Source organism: Petaurus breviceps, unplaced genomic scaffold (assembly GCF_028583685.1).
Source record: "Petaurus breviceps papuanus isolate PSGF00001 unplaced genomic scaffold, PetGlider_PUasm1.0 90919, whole genome shotgun sequence".
In the NCBI taxonomy this organism is placed as follows: domain Eukaryota; kingdom Metazoa; phylum Chordata; class Mammalia; order Diprotodontia; family Petauridae; genus Petaurus; species Petaurus breviceps.
The window spans coordinates 33874533-33896825 of NW_027187378.1; the positions used below are offsets into that span (position 1 = coordinate 33874533).

The 22293-nt window shown below is 38.8% G+C and overlaps 1 protein-coding gene across 6 annotated transcripts in view; it reads right to left on the reverse strand.

Moving 5' to 3' along the window:
• Positions 1–18895: 18895 nt before the first annotated feature.
• The window catches only part of PSD3 (pleckstrin and Sec7 domain containing 3), an 804858-nt gene continuing 801460 nt past the window's right edge, over positions 18896–22293 (reverse strand). For all 6 annotated transcript variants that reach the window (XM_069075744.1, XM_069075743.1, XM_069075746.1 and 3 more), the window contains one exon: positions 18896–19168. In XM_069075744.1, the coding sequence (XP_068931845.1) occupies positions 18902–19168 (267 nt within the window). In that variant the 3' untranslated portion in view covers positions 18896–18901. The remainder of the gene's footprint in view (positions 19169–22293) is intronic.

Sequence of the window (22293 nt, forward strand, 5' to 3'; positions counted from 1 at the left end):
AGGAATTCTTTTGTGGGCATTGCTACATAATAAAGTCACTAGCTAATCTTCCCTGTTAGAGGTAAAAGTAAGAGACAAGAGGTATAGAAAATCTTTGTGGATGGGCATCTTCAGAATTCAATTATTTTAAGCATTGACTAAGTTATTAGAGTGGTAGCTTGGAATAAACTGCTGGATCTCGAGTCAGGAAGACTTAGGTTTGAATCCTATGACATTTACTAGCTGTGTAATAATGGATACAACTGCTCTGAGCCTCAGGCACCTCATGTATAAAAATGGGTATACTAATAGCAACCACCAACAGGGTTGTTGCGAAACTCCACGGAGATCACATATACAAAGTGCTCTACACTTAGAAGTACCATATAAATGTGAAACCTGGACTTGGAGTTTAAAGCTCATCTTTGATGCTGTAATAGGAATGGGAATTTGAAGATCTTTCCTGCCCCTTAACAGACCTAGGGGGTACTTTGAAGCTTCCCTGCTTTGAAGATAAATCTCTGACCCCTGATAGGCTGAATGTGGTCACATGGAGCTGGTGGTGGGAGGAGTTTGCTGAGGAGAAGCAGAACCCACAGAAAAGCTGGTTGAGAGCTAGTCACACAGTTGGAGACAGTTGGAGACAATTGGGGACAGAGGAGCTTTAAGGAGATAGAGAGGTTTGTGAGTAAATATTGATTTGTATTGGTTTGTGGAAAGGCTGAAAGATGGCATGGATCTCAGCATTATTATGGTTTCTGAATATCTTTGGTACTATGATGGAATTGGCTTACTGGTTTGGGATTCAGTTTTCTGGTGTCTAAATAAATCCTTCAGCTTTATCCTCTATCTAGAGAGTTTGGCATATTTTGTGATCAAACGTCATGTGATACTTATAGTCACGGTCTTTATTGTGATCATGGGCGCTATAAATATTGCATTGGCATTACAGATGCTCACTAGTCATGAGATTCTGATCTAAATAACTTTAATTCCCAGAACCTCTATTTCCTTAGCTATAAAATGGGAATAACTATATACTATATACTACCTACTATCTATATGGTGAGTATCTCATTGGATTTTATGAGTATTATTAAACTAGCAAATGTGGGGAATGCAATGGATATGATGCACTATTTTGTACATAATTGTATTATTATAATATATTATACTTTTTGTCTTCTAATGCACATAACTGTACTATTTTATAGCACAAACCATATGTATATATCTTGTCTTTGCAAACAAACTGAAATCTTTAAGGGACCAGAGGCCATATTTTCTACATTTTTTATCCTTCTAAGTATATTGTGCATAGTAAGTATTCAAAATATGTGTTTTAACAAATTGATTATAAGTTATGTGGATAATAACTAAAGTCTCTACTCAGGTGAATACTAACCTATAAGCAATCTTTTCCAACATACAGCTATATTGTTTACAACTCTACTGCTGTATACTATCCCACTACATTCTTTCCCCTCCCCATAGGGAGCTTCATCCAAGCAGCTCCCTCTAAAACACAGACACTGCACTTTTCTCTTCAATCCCTTCCCTAACCTTTTACATACCAAACCCTCCCCACACACAATTTCCAACTAGAACTTTCTTCTTGTGATTTTCTAAAGGATGAGTCAATTTCCTCAGGGAGTACTCATTTTTATGAAATTCAGTAAGCTGAGAGTCTCAGAAAGACATGAGAGGATATTATTAACAATTTAAGAATCAATGGTGATTCCTGGAGGCCCCTTTCATTCCCTGGGATGTGGAAATATCTCAGCAATCCTCTATAACATCCAGATCACATGGATATCTGATTGTGGAACCATAAGAAATTTCACAGAAAAGGCCAGCATTTGGAGGAAAAGTCCAGCAGTACTTACTAGGTAGCTGTTTTTGTTTGTCTGGGGTTATTTTTGTCCGTGTGCATTCTTGGAAACCCTCTGTACCCCTAAAAGAATCTCAGGGTTCTTCCTAAGAATCAGACATTTCACTTTCTGAGTCTTTCCTTACCTGAATTCTAAATTCCCTTATCCCAAGGGAAGCACTTTCTCCAGACCATGACCTACCAAACTCATGGTTCCCTAGTAGGTTTCAAAGCATGCTATGAGCCACCCACCAGCAAGGACTATTTTGATTCATCTTGCCCCTTAAGTTAACACTGATGCTGTGAAGCAGGAATTTTTATTTGAACCAATCAAATTCATCAATCATTCAATCAATAAGTACTCATTAAAAGCTTACTATATCCCAAGAACTAGGTTTACAGACAAAAATGAAACAGTCTCTTTCCTCAAGGAGCTCACATTCTACCAAGGAAAAATATACCTCTAAGTACAATTTATATGCAAATTAAATACAAAGTTAAGACAAAGTAATGGGGGAGAGGAAACATTAACAGGTAGGAGGGATTAAGAAAGTCTTCATGTATCAGGTAGAGATTGAATTATAATGCCAGTCATGTTTCAGTTACAGTAGGGTATAGCGAAATATGCCCTGGATTTAGGGCCAGGGGAACTGAGTTTGAATCCCATCTTTGACACTTATAAGAAACTGTTCTTTCTCAGAGTGCCCAGAAGCGGTTTCCTGGTTGTTTGTGCTAATCACTATGCCTTGATTAGGTGGTTTATAGCATGGACACTAACTGTGGTGATAAGTTCAAGAGTAGATTGAAATAATTTTACACAAAAGTTGCTTATCATACTTAAACAAATTTTTTTAAGTAACTGTCTATTTCTGTGAGTTTTCACATGAACATGTTCGTTGGTAAGGGAGATTTCATATTCTATATTTTGTGGTCCTTATACATGTACATATATATGTATGTATGTGTGTGTGTGTATAACGTTGAGTAAATCACTTCTCTCTGAACTGCAGTTTCCTCATCTGTAAAAAGAGGTGCTTATATCAGTGCAAAGGTTCTTTTAAGATCTAAATATTATTAGTTCCTTCAAGGAGAATCAACTCCTCTTTTTTTTTGCTTGTTTTTGTCCAGATCTATAATTTCATTGGTGGACAGAACATCAAGTGTGGAAACATCCTCATTCATGTCAGACGGGTAACTCTTTGATAACTTATATAGTCTACAGCATGAGAGAATTTCTTGTATCACTGAGGACATCAAGCAATTTGTCTAGGGTTAGATAGCTAGGATGATGTCAGAGTGTAATATAATGCCAAGGAAAGGCAACTTCCCAAGGTTCAAAATACCAGCATAGGTGCTCTCCATTTTACCCAGTGACAAACCAAGAACAGAGAAGATCAAAACATGACATCCTTCAAAATACAGGATTTACTAAGTGTGATTAAATAATCTCCAAGTACTACCCCACCCCAGGACCTTCCAATCATTCAATCAATTACAAAGTCCCTGTTCTGAATACTACTCCACCCCTAGGCTGTACCTTCATTTAGTCCACCACAAAGTCCCTCTTCTCAAATGGAGATTAGTTTCCAAACATAAGTAAAGTACATTCATTTGCTCAACCATAGAACACAAAAAGGTCAAAAGTTCCCCACCCCTGGATCACAATTGAATCTACCCCAGAGTTACATCAAGTTTAAGCACAGCACTTAATACCCAAATGGAGGTCTTTTCTTCATCTTGACAAGAGGCAAGTTCTCAGCAATCTTAGTTCCTGGGGAGACAAGGCTTAGCAAGGCCACAAGATACATTGCCAGTCCCTTCATTAATTCATCCTCTGTCTGTAGAACAGTCCTAGAACCCCAGCAAAACAGCCATGTCTCCTCAGTCCTTGGCAGCTCAGGGGGCAGGTCTCAAAAGTCCAGGGCAATTCAAAGTGGCACTCAGCAATTCTCTCAGTCTCTCTCTGCCTCCATGAGGTGCTGCTTCCAAAAAAGTTCTTCTGCCTCTCTCTTGTCTCTCCAAATCTACATCACCAGCTCCTCCCAGTTCAGGACTTTCTTTTCACATCAACAAGTCCATCCCACAGGTGGGATTAACAAGCTCTGGGTTTTAACACAATCAATTTGAAAAACTAAGCCAATACAGGGGAATCTTTAAATGCCATTACTATCACACAGAGATAGAATTTGAGCCTAGTTCTTTCTAAGTCCAAAGTCAGTCCTCTATACACTAGACATTGCTATCTATCTAATGATTTCATAAATCCCTCTAAAATTACATAAATGAATTTTTAAAAAGAAAGTAAAAAAGAAGAAAACCATAATGCCAGAATCAAAAATGAAAAAGATCAATTCACCAACAATGAAGAGGAAAGTAAAGCAATAATTAGGAGCTATTTTACCCAATTATGCCAATAAATCTGACAATCTAAGTGAAAGGGATGAATATTTACAAAAATATAAATAGCCCAGATTAGCATAAAAGGAAAAAAATGTTTAAATAACCCCATTTTAGAAAAAAAAATTGGATAAGGCATCAATGAACTCCCTAAGAAAAAAATCTCCAGGACCAGAAGGATTTACAACTGAATTCTACCAAATATTTCAAGAACAATTAATTCCAATACTATATAAACTATTTGGAAAAATAGGTGAAGAATGAGTTCTACCAAATTCCTTTTATGACACAAATATTGTGCTGATACCAAAATCAGGAAGAGCCAAAACAGAGAAAGAAAATTATAGACCTATTTCCCTAATGAATATTATTGCAAGAATATTAAGTAAAGTATTAACAAAGAGATTACAGTAATTTAGCATGAGGATAATACAATATGACCAGGTAGAATTTATGCCAGGAATGCAGGGCTGGTTCAATATTAGGAAAACTATTAGCATAATTGACTATAACAATAAGAAAACCAATCATATGATCACCTCAATCATATGATTATCTCATATCTTATCATATGGTTATCTCAATAGATGTAGAAAAACCTTTCAATAAAACACAGCACCCATTCCTACTAAAAACACTAGAGAGCATAGGAATAAATGGAGTTTTCCTTAAAATGATAAGTACTATCTATCTAAAACCATCAATAAGCATTATCTGCAATGGTGATAAGCTAGAAACCTTCTCCAATAAAATCAGGGGTGAAACAAGGATTCCAATTCAATGTGTACTAGAAATTTTAGCTTTAGCAATAAGAGAGGAAAAAGAAATTGAAGTAATTAAACTAGGTAATAAGAAACAAAACTATTCTTTGGAGATGGTATAATGGTATACTTAGAGAATCCAAGAGAATCAGCAAAAAACTACTTGAAATAGCAACTTTAGTAGTCACAGGATATAAAATAAATCCACACAAATTATCAGTGTTTACATATATTACCAACAAAGTTCAGCAAGAAGAGATAGAAATAGAAATTCCATTTAAAATAACTGCAGATTTTATAAAATATTTGGGAGTCTACTTGTCAAGACAAACCCAGAACCAATGTGAACACAATCACAAAACACTTTTCATACAAATAAAGTCAGATCTAAACAATTGGAAAAATATCGATTGTTCATGAGTAGGCTGAGCTAATGTAATAAAAATGATTATTCTATCTAAATTAATTATTCAGTGCTATACCAATCAAACTATCAAAAAATATTTTATAGAGTTAGAAAAAACAATAACAAAATTCATCTGGAAGAACAAAAGGTAAAGAATACCAAAGCAATTAATGGGAAAAAATACAAAGGAAGGTGACTTAGCCATACCAGATCTAAAACTATATTTTAATTCAACAATCATCAAAACTGTTTGGTGCTGGCTAAGAAATAAAGTGGTAGATCAGTGGAATAATCTAGGTACCCAAGATACAGTAAGAAATGACCATAGTAATCTACTGTTTGATAAACCCAAAGACTCTAGTTTCAGGGATAACAACTCACTATTTGACAAAAACTGCTGGGAAAACTTGGAAATAGTATGGCATAAACTAGGCATAGACCAACATCTTTACACTATATACCAAGATAAAGTCAAAATGGGTACATGATTTAAACATAAAGGGTGATACTATAAGCAAATTAGGAGATCAAGGAATAGTCTACCTCTCAGATCTATGGAAAAAAGGGAAAATGTATATATAACCAAACAAGAGATAGAAAACATTATGAAAGGCAAAATGGATAATTCTGATTATACTAAATTAAAAAGGTTTTGCACAAACAAAACCAATGCAAATGAGATCAGAAGGAAAGCAGAAAGCTAGGAAACAATTTTTATAGCAAGTGCTTTGGATAAAGGCTTCATTTCTCAAATATTTAGAGAACTAAATAAAATTTTTGAGAATACAAGTCATGCCCCAATTGATAAACGGTCAAAGCATATGAACAGGTAGTTTTCAGATGACGAAATTGAAGTTATCTGTAGTTCCTATGAAAAACATGCTCTAAATCACTATTGATTAGAGAAAGGCAAATTAAAACAACTGAAGTACTACCTCACACCTATCAGACTGGCTAATGCGACAGAAAAGGAAAATGATAAATGTTGGAGAAGATGTGGGGAAATTTGAACACTAGTGCATTGTTGGTGGAGTTTTGGACTGATCCAACCATTCTGGAGTGCAATTTAGAACTATGCCCAAAAAGCAGCCAAACTGTGCATACCTCTTGATCCTTCAATACCACTAACAGGTCTGTATCCCAAAGAGATCATAAAAAAGGGGAAAAGGCCTACATGTACAAAAATATTTATATTTATAGCAACTCTTTTGCAGTGGCAAAAAGATGGAAATCAATGGAATGCCCATCAATTGGGGAATGGCTGTGGTATGTGAATATAATGAAATACTGCTGCTCTATAAGAAATGATGAGTGGTCAGGTTTCAGAAAAACCTAGAAAGACTTACATGAACTGATGCTGAGTGAAGTGAGAAGAACCAGGAGAACATTGTACATAGTAACAGCAACACTGCATGATGATCCACTATAACTGACTTAGCTCTTCTCAGCAATATGGTAATCTAAGATAATTCCAAAAGACTTGTAATGGAAAATGCTAGCCACATCCAGAAAAAGAACTATGGAGTCTGAATGCAGATCAAAGCATACTATTTTTACTTTTTGTTGTTTTTTGTGGCTTTTCCCTTTTGTTCCATTTCTTCTTTCACAGCATGACTAATGTGGAAATATGTTTACATGATTGCACATGTATAAATAACCTATATCAGATTGCTGTCTTGGGGAAGGGGGAAGGGAAGAAGAAAAAATTTGAAATTCAAAATCTTATTAAAAAATTAATGCTGAAAACTATATTTACATGTAATTGGAAAAAATAAAATGCTATCTACAAAAAAAAAATATATGAATGAAAGAACTCATGCTCCTTTCTGCAAACAAAGGAATAAAGGCACAATGTTACTATAATTCAGCCAAGTATGCTGAATCTCCTCCACCTCTTTCTTCAACAGCTTCCATCTTCTTTTCTGACTTTTTGGACATTATGCCTCAGTTGCTGTCTCACCCTGTAACATCTTTCCCCCATGCTAAATTTTCCTTTCTCCCATTGGTGGGTGCCTCCCAGCATCTCCATTTTGGTTCAAGGCCCAGGCTGGCCAATCTCCATTCCCTCCCTGCTCTGTTTCTCAGCTTCTGGACTTTGACCCCATGCACCTACACAGAGACCTTTCTTCCCTCTTCCCAGCTTTTTAGCTCTCTCTTGTGCATTGATTTCTCCCCTTAGAATGCAAGCTGCTTGAGAACAAGGGATGTCTTTTTATTCACGTGTATTTGCTCTTCCACAGTTTAGCACAGTGCCTAGGACATAGTAAGAGCTTAAAAAATACTTGTTGCCAACTGGATGGAGGGATTTGAAACTAAATTTTTTTAAATGAATGTTAAAATAAATTAATTATTTCTAAAAATATATAAACAAATGCTTGCTGCCTTCAATACTATTCCCTGTCTCTAAGCACAAGCTCTACACCATAACCTTTTAGCTTTCTTCTTCTTGCTTCTCCCAAGTGGGGCCCATTATCTCAAAGACTTCAAAAGGCTTCATTAACTTTAATGACAGGGCATTATTTCTACCTTTTCTTCTTCCCCTCCCTCTTTAAAAGCTGATTATTTTGTAGGCCCAGCAAAAAGGAAGAAGTTCTTTTCTTGGCTTCATGACACAATGATTCTAAACCAATTTCTGCCCCTGTAACATGTCACAGTGTCCTGAGATTGACCACAGCTCAATGTTGCTAGCATTCATTAGAAGGAATTCAGACAGTTTCCTTCTTCACACACTGGCATGATGAGAAATCTGACTGAGGCACTCAGAGTGCTAGAATCTAAATGGTTCTCTTCTGGGAACCTGAAACTTGACTGCATTCCAACTGAATTATGTTCTCAATTTAATAATTTGCATATCAATAAGAGTCTAGGAGCTCTTAGAACTGTGTCCCAAGATTTCTCCCCACCATTTCTACTACCAGGCACAACATGCAGTGGAGAGAGGGTAGGGGGTTGATTTCAAGCACCAGAAACACCAGTAGAAAAGAAAACTTACTTTGACTATATTTTAATGCATCTGAGATCTCATTTACCCAGGAACCTTTACCACCTCCATCAGGGCATAATAAGATCATAATCCATTCATGTCTTTTCATCTCGTGTGACTTTTATCCATTCCCTCCCACAGATCCTCTACTGCATCCACCCAGGAAGATCCCTAAGATTTCAAGTGGAGTACTTGAATTTTTATGACATGGAACCAAATCAGGGATATGCTGGTAAATGTTTAACAACCAGCTTTTGGTGGGGGGGAGGGGGGGAAGGAATTTGCTTAACATACTTTTAAGTTTAATTTGCACTATTAACATTTTTCCCATCAATTTCTTACATCTAAATAATCAACTAAATAATACAGCAAGCCTAGATTTATTTGTAAGGTTGCTGATTTTGGAGGTGTAAATGCTCACACTGAAACAATCATCTCTTTTAAGTTGACTCCAGCATACCTCTGAAACATGAGCAACATCCTTAAAATGAGATCTCTTTGAAATGAAAAAAAAAAAGATTATATAGATATTTGTGGGGAAATAGTATTGATCATATAAACCACACTAAGGTTTTAAACAAAGCCAGATTTGAGGGGAAAGAATATGGCATATAGTATATACAAGCAAAAGGGAGAGACAGACAGGGACTCAGAGATTTGGATTGACTTTCTCTGCACATGAAAAGACCAGGAATTTGATTAGGCAGGTATCTTCTGAGCTTAGTTTGTGGCTTTGCCTTTTCTTCTTCACATGCTTATCTGCATGGGAGAATGGAAATGGATTGTGGTTTGAATACTGGAGAACCCTCATCTCCAAAGTTGGTTGACAGGTTTCAAGTTTAGCTTTTAGAGATAAAAAGTTGGGAAATATATGCCCCTAGAGAGACCTAGAGCAGAGAAATCTAAACCTGGGGGGGGTGGGGGATGGGAGGTATATGTATGGTCAGGGTAGAAGTGGGGTAGAGAACAAGACTGGGGGTATTAGCTATGTGGAAGGACCTTGTTATTCATTTTAAAGAGGTTAGTGCCTGGGGTTAAAAATCTCTTGACCAGGGAGGTGAGATGCTTCAGGAGCCTAGATTTTAAGAGAACAAGATGAAAGTACTTGAACCAAGGCTTTTTGTTTGTCCTAGGGTAGGATTTCTGTTTTTTTCTAAAAGACCTGGGTGAAAACAATGGCAACACCCACTCTACCCTGAGAAAGAGATAGGCAAAGAGACTTCAGCTAAGCCAGAAGCTGTGAACAATGGAATACAGAATCTCCTAGAGATTACATATCCAACCTCCATCTTGTACATGCAGAATTTAGTTTCTTTAACTCACGTGGGACTTTACATTTATCGTCAGTACTTTTCACATTCTTCTATGTAGTCCACTACTGTAATCAATGCAGATCTTTCTAGATTTTTACTGTATCATCCCATTATCCCTCCTAGCTTTCCAATTAGCAAAATTATCAAGTCATTGGCAGTGATGGCCTCTCTCATTCAAGTCACTGACCAAAAATGCTAAATATCTTTGGTCAATATTCCACTGAGATCTCCCTCCAAGTTAAACCAATGAAAACTATTCTTTGGGTTGGGTCATTGAACAAGTTCTGAGCTCTACCATATTGAAGCTCTTATCTCTTCCTTGGGTCTATCAGAAGAGTGAGTGTGTATGCGCACATGTGTGCATGTGAACAGATATCATCATTGTCATCTTAGCTAACATTTACAGGACATTTGCTATGTGCCAGGCACTGGGCTAAGCACTCTACAGTGATTAATTCATTTGATCCCCATGACAACCCTGGGAGGTAGGTGCTATTATTATCTCCATTTTAAAGATGAGGCTAACAGAAGTTAATGACTTGCCCAGGATCATATAACTAGATTTGTACTCAGGTCTCACTGACTCCAGGCTCTACACTATGTACATTTTGCATACATATGTTTGGATGTCTCCTATCAGCATTCAGATAACTACAGTTTCTTAAAGAACTAAGAGCTTAAAAAATGTATAGCTGATAATATCAGGAGAAGAAAAAGAAATCTGTTCGGTTGTTTCTATAAAGACAACTTAATCAAACAAAATTCATCAGTTCATTCAAAATAGATAATCTTTGTTTCAAGTGGACATATAAATATTCATGGCTTCATTCCCTCAATACTAGATTTAAAAATACCTTCACTTTGAAGGAATTTAAATATCTGCTAGATATGGCACTTGGTGAGAGGCTATTTGGCAATTTAGATAGAGTAGCAAAATTGTAGTGAAGAAGATATGGATTCATAATGCAAAGTGAAGTGAGCAGAACCAGGAGAACATTGTACATGGTAACAGCAGTACTACACAGTGATCAACTGTGAATGACTTAGCTCTTCCCAGAAATACCATGATCCAAGACAATCCCAAAGGACTCATGATGAAAAACGCTATCTACCTCCAGAGAAAGAACTGACTTTGTCTATATACAGACTGAAACATACTATTTTTAGCTTTTTATTTCTTTCTCTTTCTTGTTTGATTCTTCATGTACAAAATTACTAACATGGAAATGTTTTACATAATTGCACATGTATAACCTCTATCAGATTGCTTACCATCTCAGGGTGGGGGAAAGGGGAGAGGGAGAAGAGTAAAATCTGGAACTCAAAACTTCTTTAAAAAATGTTTAAAATTGTTCTAACATATAATTGGGGGAAAATAAAATATTATTTAAAAATAAATGAATAAAAGGAAACCACAGAATAAAAAATAAATTTAAAGAAGATATGAGTTCAAAGTTATAATGACAGTTAAATATTGTCAAAGAAGCCATGGGGTCATAGGCAAATCATTTGCTCTCTCTGAATCACAGGCAGCAATCTAAAATTATAATCTAGCTAGGGGTTTTAGTGTATGTCAGTGGAGGAAGTTCTGATACCAGTAGTTCACAGACTGAAAAATCACAAGTCCTTGGTATATTGATATGCTCAGAGTATGAGCATGACCATTTCTGTTTTTTACAAATCATAATAAAAGGTGGGAACACTGAATACATAATCCAAGGTAAGTTATTGAAGAAAAGGCAATATGGTTTCTGAAAGAGTAGTTTCATATTTCTAGAGATTGTCAAAGGCATAAATTTGTTTGTGGGAAAGGAAGAACCAGTAGGCATAACATCCATGAACTTCCAAAGGGTCCATGACAAGATTCTGTAGACATTCTAAGCATGCTAGGACTTGTTGAATGCTATTTCTTAGATTGGAACCTGACTTAAACAAAAAAGACAAAAGGTAAGGATGAACAGGCATTTCTCTGATTAGAGAAATGGAACTGAAGGAATCTAATGGATCAGTCCTAGGAACCATCTTAGTGAAAATTTCTAAAAAGGATGTGGAGGAGGGAGTACACAGTGAAATTTCCAGGTTTGTGGATGACACTAAGCTCTCTGTGTAGTGAAATGCCAGGCTAACAGGGATAAAATATGGGAAGCTCTCGCCAAGCTGTGTGAGTGGGATGAAAAGTGGCAGATGAACTTCAGTGTGGGCTAGTGTGAGGTTGAAAAGAAGCCAAACTATACTATAAAATCATGGAATATTTGAGCTTGAAGGGACTTTGGGAGGTGGGGAACATTTTAGTCTAGCAACTTCATTTTACAGAGGAAAAAAAAAACTGAAGCCCAGGAAAGGCAAGTGACTTACCCAGGCTCATGCAGAGAATTAGTGGCAGAAGCAAGAGGACACAAATTCAGTTCTTTTAATTGCTAGGCCTTTTGGCTATTTCCATGATGGAATGCTGGGCAAGTGATTAAAATTCAGGAGCTTTGCACGTCCCTTTTCTGTCCCTACACCTGCTTCTTCAATCCTCTCATGCTGCTATGCTTATGGCAAGACATTTGGACAAGAAGTTTCTATTTCTACAAAAATTACAGCCCAAAGTATCATGGTCTCTTTTTAATAAAGGGGAATCTACAAACCATTAAGATTTCTAAGTGGAAGGGTCAGCCAGGTAGCACAGCGAGTAAGAGCACCGGCTCCAGTGTTGGCATGACCTGGAGATTGAATCCCAGGCTCAGACACTCAGCACCACACCCAGAAATAACTGGCTGTGTAAACTTGAACAAGTTACTTAACCCCGATTGCATTAAAAAAAAAAAAAAAAGATTTCTAAGTGGAATTTAAGACAGTCCCAAAGGAACATACCCCAACTTGTCTGATCAATCAATTAATAAACACTTATTAAGCCCCTACTATGTGCCAGGCAACATGCTAAGCACTGCAGATACAAAAAGAGGCAAAAAAAAAAAAATCCCTTGACCTCAAGGAACTTACAATCTAATGGGGAAGATAACGTGTATATATGTTTATATATATATATGCATATACATACATATGTAAATAATTATGTTTATAGAGAGGGAGGGAGACAGACAGACAGACAGACAAGGGGGTAATGTAAGTTATAGAGAGAGATAGACTGACATATAGACAATGCAAGCTATATGTATAGGATACATGTGAAATAAAAGAGGGAAAACACTAGACTTAAGAGAGGTCGTGGAAGACTTCCTGTAGGAGGTGGAATTTTAATTAGGACTTAAAGGAAACCAAGGAGGTCAATAATCAAAGCAAAGGAGGGAGAGAATTCCAGGCATGTGAGCCAGCCAGAGAAGAAGCCCAGAGCTGAGAGATGGAGTGTCTTGTTCATGGAACAGACAGGAGACCAGTGTCACTGGATTGTAGAATATGTGTCAAACAGCAAGGGTAAAAAGACTGGAAAGGTAGGAGGGGGCTAGGTTATAAAGTGTTTTGAATGCCAAATGGAGCATTTTGTATTTGCTCCTGGAGGCAATAGGAAATAACTGGAGTTTATTGCGTAGGGAGCTGCTATGATCAGACCTGAGCTTTAGGAAAATCTCTTTAGAGGCTGAATAGAAGATGGATGGGAGTGGGGAGAGATGTGAAACAGGCAGAGCCACCAGCAGACTATTGCAGTAATCTTGGTGTGAGGTAAAGAGGTCCTGCACTGATAATGTATTGATTTGAAAGGCACTCTTTTCCTAATGCTAATGCCAGAGCATGATCAAATTACAAAAAGACAAAATTCATTTTCTTCTTAACCTTGGAAAAATTGGCCTTAGTCAAAAATGACAAATAGACTCATAGTCTCGTGGCATGTCAGAATTGAAAGTGAACTTAGAAATATGTCTATTCCACTGTCTTCATTCTGCAGTAAAGAAACTGAGGTTCAAATAATGGAAGGGGCGCTAGGGGGTGCAGTGAATAGAGCACCGGCCCTGGAGTCAGAAGGACATGAGTTCAAATTTGACCTCAGACACTTAACACAAAACTAGCCATGTGACCTTGGGCAAGTCACTTAATCCCAATTGCCCTACCTTTCCCCCTACAAAAAGCAAAAAGAAAAATCTAATAAAAAAATAAAATAACATATAAATAATGGAAGGGACTTGTCCAAGGTCACACAGGTAGTAGAAGATGAGGAAATCTAAGTCTCTTAACCCCCCAGTAAACTTACTAAACTTTACTAAACTCCCAGTAAACTTACTTAGGCAGCTAGGTGTTACAGTTGCTAGAGCACTTGACTTGGAGTCAGGATGCCTGAGTTCAAATCCAGCCTCAGACACTTATTAGCTGTGTCTCAGCAAATCACTTAACCTTAATCTGCCTCAGTTTCCTCATCTATAAAATGGGGATAATAATGGATAATAATAGCACCTATCTCCCAAAGTTGTTGTGAGGATCAAATGAGTTAATAATTGTGTAGCCCTTAGCACAGTGCCTGGTACGTAGAAAGTGCTATATAAATGTTAGCTATTACATTGCACAGAACAAGAGAATTGATCCCCCTGCCAAGCCTGGTCAGATCATATCTGAAGCACTATATTCAGGAGAAGGCCACACTTTAGAAAGATCAAGGCAAAGCAGAAGCAAGCTGAAAGGAGGGGATAGAAGAATGAGCTACATAAGAATCAAAGGACTGAGTTAGTTAGCCGAAGAGAAGATTTAGTCTGGGACATGATAGCTGTTGACAAAACTTAATATAATTGTTAATGTAATGATGGAAAATTGTTAATACTGATTGTAATATGGATTGCCTCAACCTCTTAGTCCTCATGACCATGCCAAAATTCCACTAATACCTCATATTCCTACTCTTAAAATATTTACTCTTCATTAGGTGAAGCTGAACTACAACATAGATCCCCACCCCCACCCAAGAAGTTTGCGCTGTGAAGGAACTTGGCTCAATCTGGATCTAGGCCTTCGAAGTCCTTGCCCCTTTCCATTGGGATTCATGGCATGAAGGGCAAAAGAGCCAGAATGAAGTGACTTTCCTTGCCCAGATTGGGGCCACTGGAGTCTCATGACCAGGCCTTGCTACCTCATACTATTTATATATTAATTATAAAAACTTTTTCAACGGTCTCTTTGTTGGGAAAATCCACTGGGCCTCTCCCCACCCCCCCACCCCCAGGTGATAGGTCTGCTACCCTGTTATATCAATTAAAAATGTTTAACTCCTCAACTCCTGACTTTGATTTCTTTCAGGACTTGACGTTGTCTTCAAATATTTGAAGAAATGACATGAGAAACAGGGGTTAGACTTATGATCCTAGAAGTCAGGACTAAGAATAATGAAGAGAAGTAACTTTTACCTTGATATCCCAATAATTAATAATAAATCCAGAGTGAAATGTGCTACTTAAAGAGAATGAGCTTGCGCCATCATACTATGGCCCCTATGACCTTTGACCTTTTCTCTGGAATGGCTAGTGGTAAAGCTGTGAGTGGGAGAGATGGCTCCCCTTCAGTGGAGGCTAACAACCACTTGTCAGGAAGACTGTAGACTGGGTTAGGGGGCTGGTCCTTGAGGTCTCTTCCAACGCTAAAATTCCATGACCTGTGATTTCATCAATCTGGGCGGTTTTGCAGATAAGGAAACTAAGATGAAGAAAGACCATAGAGTATACTAGTAATCCAGGTCTTTTTGCTCTTTGCGGTACACCATCCTATCTGTATCAAAGTCAGACGAGGTGAAGGCAGTTCTCAGCACAAGTTTGGAGAGCTTTGAAACTTCAAAAAACATTCAGAAGCCAAGTTGATTGCCCATCAAGAAAAAGTATATTTGACTTAACAAAAGGTACTTCTTAGAGATCTCCCTTTTCAAATGGTAATACCTTGTACTCAGATGACAATGAAGAGGCTTGTGGTGGGTGTGGACAAGCTGTAACACATAGCTTAGGTCTAGGTTTTTCCAAAAGTGAATGAAGGGAGTGAGTTTCCAGATTCAGAGAATTCATCAACCCACCTCTTCCCCTTGAACTTAAGGTAGCTCTCAAACAACCATCTGATGTTCTGGCAAGTTCTCACATATAGACTCAAAGTACTACCCTTTGGTTTGGGCTTCCCCCCAGAGAGTAAATGTACCTGGAGTGTCTGCCGAACTAGAAATCCCCTTCCCATTAGACCTGCATTGTACTAGTAACTCACTGGCTTTACTCACCAAGTAAAATGCTGGCCAGAAACTGGGCAAACATTTCTTTCTCTCCTTCCCTCTCCCTCTCTCTCTTTCTCCCTTCCTCTCAGTCTCTGTCTCTCCCCATCCCATCCTGAATTAGGAAATTCCCTTCTCTCTCTAGCACTGGGGTTCTTAATCTTTTTGTGTGTCATGGTTGACACCTTGCGGCAATCAGTTGCAGCCTATGAACTTATGTTTTTAAATGCATACAATAAAATTCATAGGAACACAAAGGAAAGCAATGGTATTAAAGTTCAATTGTCAAAATATTTAAAAAACAAACAAAAAGTACACAGGCCTTAGGTTTAAAAAAACAAACCCGCTTTGTAAATGAGTTCAAGTTTGCATTACCTTCTCTGGCAGCCCCATCACTAAAATGAACATTTGAACACAACAGCACTGAACACAATATTCCAGACGGAGTCTGATGAGGACAGACCAAAATGGAGCATCCGTGTACTGAGAAGAAAGCTTCTGTCCTCTTATATGGAACCCAAGATCTGAGCAGCTTTTTGGCTTCCATGTCACACCGCTGACTTATTGAGCCATTTATCCTCCTGGGTCCTTTTTCACAACAGCTGATGTCTACCCATTCTTCCCCAACTTGATATTTGTGGAGCTGATTTTTTACACCCAAGGATAAGACTTTACATTAAGAATTTATCCAAATGTTCAGAGATTCCTGACATATAAAATTGTAGAGAGGCATCCAGGTTTAGTAGAAAGGACTGTAAATTTTGGCTTTGCAACTGACCAGCTGTGTGACTCTGGTCAGGTCACATAGCCTTCCTAAGCCTCCATTTTTTCATCCATAAAATGAGGGAATTGAGCCTTGAAAATACAATCAGAGTAATAGCTCACTACTATGCATGGTGACAGCCTGGTAGCAGGAGGCTGAGACTGGCAGATCTCTTGAGCTCAAGAGTTCTGAGCTACAAATGTTAAACTGATTGAGTGTCTGACATGTCTGGAATCAATATGGTGAACTTTCAGGAGAAGGCCAGTTGGAACTGCCAGCTTGCCAAAGGAGGGGCAAACCAACCCAGATCAGAAACAGAATGAGTCAAAGGTCCTGTGCCAACCAGATAGGATCAGGTATGTGACTAATCACTGCACTTCCAGACTGAGTAACATAGGGAAGTACAGTCTTTTAAAAAGAAAAAAAGGTGTTTTCTTCATAGCAACCCTAAGAGGAATGGGGCATATTTTCTACATTTTACAGATTGATAAACTGAGAATAAGGGAAGATAAGCATTTTGCCGGAGAACATACAGCCAATTAGTGGCCAAATGAAAACCAGAATCCAGGTATTCTGATAGTTTATAAGCACTACATGAATGAAGGAAGCATGGAACAGTGGAACCCACTGGTTTGGGGATTGGAGGACCTGGGGACAAATCCAGCAGCTCTCATTTAGTAGTTGTATGACCTTGAATAAAGCATTTAATTTCTCTGTATCTCAGATTCCTTTCTGCAAACTGGAGTTGGACAAGAAGATCTCTATACCCTCTTTCAGCTCTAAATCTTCGCTCATATGAATTGAAGTCACATCCCATAATGCTACCATGAAGCCATTCTCTTCCAAAGAAAAGAAATGCTCCAATCACATTGATTCAATCCTGGGGGCTTGTGTTTATTTCAAGGGCAGACAGAATATGTGTCATGGATAACAATGTACCATCCCCAGGCACAAGATAAAACCTCTAATTGACATCATCTCTTGCAACACCATCAGGAAATAAGCCAGCTGCGCCAAGGAGAGTGAGGTTGGGTCCTCGGGAGTGGGCAGAAGGTTTGGCTGAACATAGTTAGGCAGGGCAAAGAGATGTTCAAGAAGATGAATGTATCAGGAATGATTCTGCTTTGGTGAGATTAGGTCACGGAAGAAACAGTGACTCAAATGAAATAAAGCCACAGCAGCCACAGAACAATTCAATAACTCATTAAGTTTGCAAACATAACAACCCAGAAGCACAGAATATTTAAAAAAAAGTTCAAATCATCCTCAGAAAATGAATCACAGAGAAACTGACATTCACTGTGAGAAGCAGCCGGTAGGAACGTGGATTGTCTGCTCAGATGGTCATTTAAAAATGACGGTGCCATTTAAATAGTTCCTTTCTTTAAAGGAGCTTCATGGGTAGCATAAATTTATCCTTATGCATTCTCATCCAGGATAGTTTTATTATCTTCTTTGTATGGGTAAAGCAACTGAGATTCAAAGACTATTAAATAATACTCATCTGAGGCTGAAGAATCAGAGAGATATGGGGAAAGATGCCGAAAAGCAGCTTCCCATTTCCCTATTCATTGCTATTGTCAGACCAACAAGGAGTGATCATGGGTGCTGTGCAATTTGACAAACTTCTCTTAATTACGGTAAGTCCCATTTCTATAGCACTTACAAAATGCTTTTCTCACAACAACTCTGCAAGGTACATCATATAAATAATATTATCCCCATTTGACAGATGAACGAAGACCCAGAGACATGAAATGACTTGCCCAGGATCATATCACCAGTAAGAGGCAGAGTTGGAATTGAAGTCCAGGTTTCCTGACTTCATGTTTAACACTATCCACTACAGCATACGGTCTCTCCCATTCAGCAATCCCAAAGACGCCACCTCATGACAATGTGCCAGGCATTAGATTCAGTGCTAGAGTTTCAAAGATGTACACAGTACAGGTCCTACTCTCTGGGAGTTCACCAATCCACTGCAGATTTGAATTCGAGTTTAAATGAGCAACTTTAAGATTATATTTGAGGGGCTACATCCATATTATATCCACAGCAATTCGAAATCACCTGTCTTTTTGGTGGGAGAAGTCAAAAGCATTCTAGATTTAACTAGGCTCCTGGCCCTAGACAGAAAGAACAAATGGTAGATTGGTTGGGTTTTTCCTCTTCAATTGCTTGCTTGGTCCTACCATATAGATAAAACATAGACCCACAATAGCCAAAACAGTTCGATCAACAAACATTTATTAAGCAACTATTATGTGCCATGAACATGGTGGGCAATCAGGGCACAAAGACAAAAATTAAACAGCCCCTGTGTAAGGGTTATGGGATTTAAAGATCTTCCATGCCCCATTGGACTTGCTGACGTAGCAGGAAGGGGCGGAGCAAGAGGAAGCGGAAGCCAAGCTGGAGTTCCTCCGGTGGCTGGCGGTGGCTGGCGGTGGCAGCGACGGCGGCGACAGCAGAAGAGGCAGTGGCAGCGCGAAGCTCTTTTTGAGTTAGCCAGAATGATGACCCCCATCTGCAAATTAGAAAACAACAAACACACAAGATCCCAAATATTGAGTATTGGACCTTGAGGCCAGATGTCCCAGCACTGTACCCAGGACCACCTGGTTCAGTGGGGTATGATTTACATTGTTTAGAGGACTTTTGGTTGGACAGAAAAGAAATAAGAAAAATCTCCACTGGGATATGCATAAGAATCCCTAAAAATCACTTTGGACAGATTTTACCCAAATCAGGATTAGCAGCTCAAGGAATACATGTATTGGCTGGAGTAATAGATTCTAATTATCAAGGAGAAATTGTTGTAACATTCCAGAATTTAGGTGAAGGGCCCATACAGATTCACAAGAATGATAGGATAGTTCAAGTGATTATCGTTCCTTGTAAAACAATGCCACTTGTAAAAATTGACCCTCCTTCCAAAATAACTGTCACAGGAACTGAAGGATTTGGTTCTACTGATAGAATAAAATCAGGAGCTAAAGTATGGGTAAAACGGAAGCCAGATGATGTTCCAAAGGCTGCAGAGATTATAGCATATGGGAGGGATAACACTATAACTATTGTTTATTCTGGAGAAGATGTTTACAAAATTGTACCCTTAAGTCACTTATTCTACCGTGAGTGAGGTTACAATAGTCTGGTTATTGTCTCTTTGCTTCTTCTTGATTTTTTGTTTGTTCACCTTGTTAGATTTGTTTCCACAGGCTTGGTACCCTTCATCTGTAGATGCCTGATAGCTTAAGCTGGATGTCACCCCCTGTCTGCAACTGTGATGTGTCACCCTTGGACCTGGCATCAAGCATATTAAGAACTGACCTCTCAAATGGGACCCCTTAGGACAGGGACAGCTCTACATCCGATTTCAGCAGCAAGTAGCCATAGAAGAAGAGATCTTCACCCCTTACCACAAGATTTTGGGGCCCCATTTGTTCGGGGTGGGGGGAATGATGGGGAGCTTGTGCTCAAGCCCCACCCTAAAATATGGTTTTCTGTGTTTATTGTGTGCTATTCTTGTTATATTGTTGTGAAATTTTGTTGACACCAGTTATTCCTACTGTATTTTTGCCAAGTAAGGGACATGAAAGATCTTGGGGCCGAATGTAAGGGTTATGGGATTTAAAGATCTTCCATGCCCCATTGGACTTGCTGACATAGCAGGAAGGGGCGGAGCAAGAGGAAGCGGAAGCCAAGCTAGCGTTCCTGCGGTGGCTGGCGGTGGCGGTGGCTGGCGGTGGCGGTGACGGCGGCAGCAGCAGCAGAGGCAGTGGCAGAGGCAGCGCGAAGCCCTTTTTGAGTTAGCCAGAATTTCTGCTAAGGACTCCTGCTGAGGACTGCCAGGGGCCAGAGCTGCTGGGAGTGCGCTTCCCAGACGCTGGGTGGTTGCTGTGAGTGGGGAGAGGAGGACCTTTGCCTGAGGTAGCCTGTTCTGTTTTAAAGGCTTGAAAATGTGGGTGCTTTCTACTTTATCTACCTGTGCCAATGTCATAACTACTCTGATGGCTTTCACTTTCTGGTTTTGGGACTCAGTCTTTTGGTATCTTAATAAATTTTCTAGTTTATTCCCCCATATGGCAAGCATGATGTATTTTGTGATGGATAATTATATCAGCATATCTGTAATCTCCATAGGCATTGTGAATATGGCATTGCTGATACACCCTGTCATCAAGAAGCTTACTTACTATTGGGTTATATCTATATACCTATCTATGTATACACACAGACACATACATATCTATATGAAACAGATATAAAATGAATATAAGGCAATTTTGGAGGGTGGCACTAGGAGTTGGGGGAATCAAGAAGGATTTGTGCAAAAAGGAGGACAAAGTTAAAATTTGAAGGAAATTAAGGGTTTTAGGAAGTGGAACGGAGGAGGGATTGCATTTCAAGTGCAGGGGACAGCCTGGGCAAAGGTGCAGAGATGGGAGATGGGATGTTGTATATGGGAAACAGCAAGAAGGTCAGTTTAGCTAAATTGTAGAGTACATGAAGGGAACTGATTAAACAAGGCTAGAAAAGAGGAAAGATAGATTAGGTCCAGATTGCAAAGAGTTTTAAATGACAAATGAAAGTCTTATTTGATCCTGGAGGTAATAGAGAGTCATGGCAGTTTGAGTGGGGGTGACAGGAGTGCTGTTGAGAAATCTTGAGAAGTGTATGCAGACTCCTCTGAACTTGAAGTTACAGGATCATTACCTATTACTCATGATTTTAACTGTACTCAGACTCCAGATATAACAGACATATGGAAGGAATGTGTGTGTGTATGTGTGTGTGTGTGTGTGTGTAAAAGACACAGAGGGATCACTTTCAGAGGGGAGAACTCCCCACAGAACACAAGAACACACACATACATGTACACACAGAAATAAGAGACACCTCAAGGACCACAGTTGCTCTGTGTTGTAGCATTAAGAAGTCTACAGAATCCCTCCATCTCTCTCCCTGAATTGGATCCTGCTGTGTCCACAGAATTACAACAGCCTCACCTTCACCAGTTATGATCACCTTGAATCTCTTTCTTAAATAAACATGTTGCACACAGTCCTAGCCTGGTTAGAACTACCCATGTCCTCCTCTGAGGTTATAGTCACACCTCATCCCTTTCTATTGGCAATGTTCAGATGCATTGCTCTGATTGCTGTGCTAACAAACTACTAATCTCTGTTCATGTGTTGTTTTGAAATGTATCCTTAAATAGTTCCTTAAGGCCCTCCATTCTCTGAATCCAACCTACCTTTCCAGTTTCATTTTGTGACACCCCTTCATAAAGTCCAGCTTTCTAATCAAACAACACAATGAACTATTCCTTGATCTCATCCTCCCCTCTTCTAACTTTAAATATTAGTACCTCCATGCCCTATGGCCTGGATCACATTCCCTCCTCTTCAATACCTGTAGAAAACTTTCTCTTCTTTCAAGGTCCAGCTTTGGGATCATAACACCTCCCTTTGCTCAAACTTCTATCTCTCTCCTAAAATTTTGTTAGTGAATCTTTCCTGAACTTTCTTTTATGCCTATATTGAGTTCTCCTTTGTATTATGCTTATTTGTGTACATTCCCATTAAAATGTGAGCTCCTTAAGGGCAGGGACCAAGCCATCTGTCATCTTTATGCATTCAGTATGTT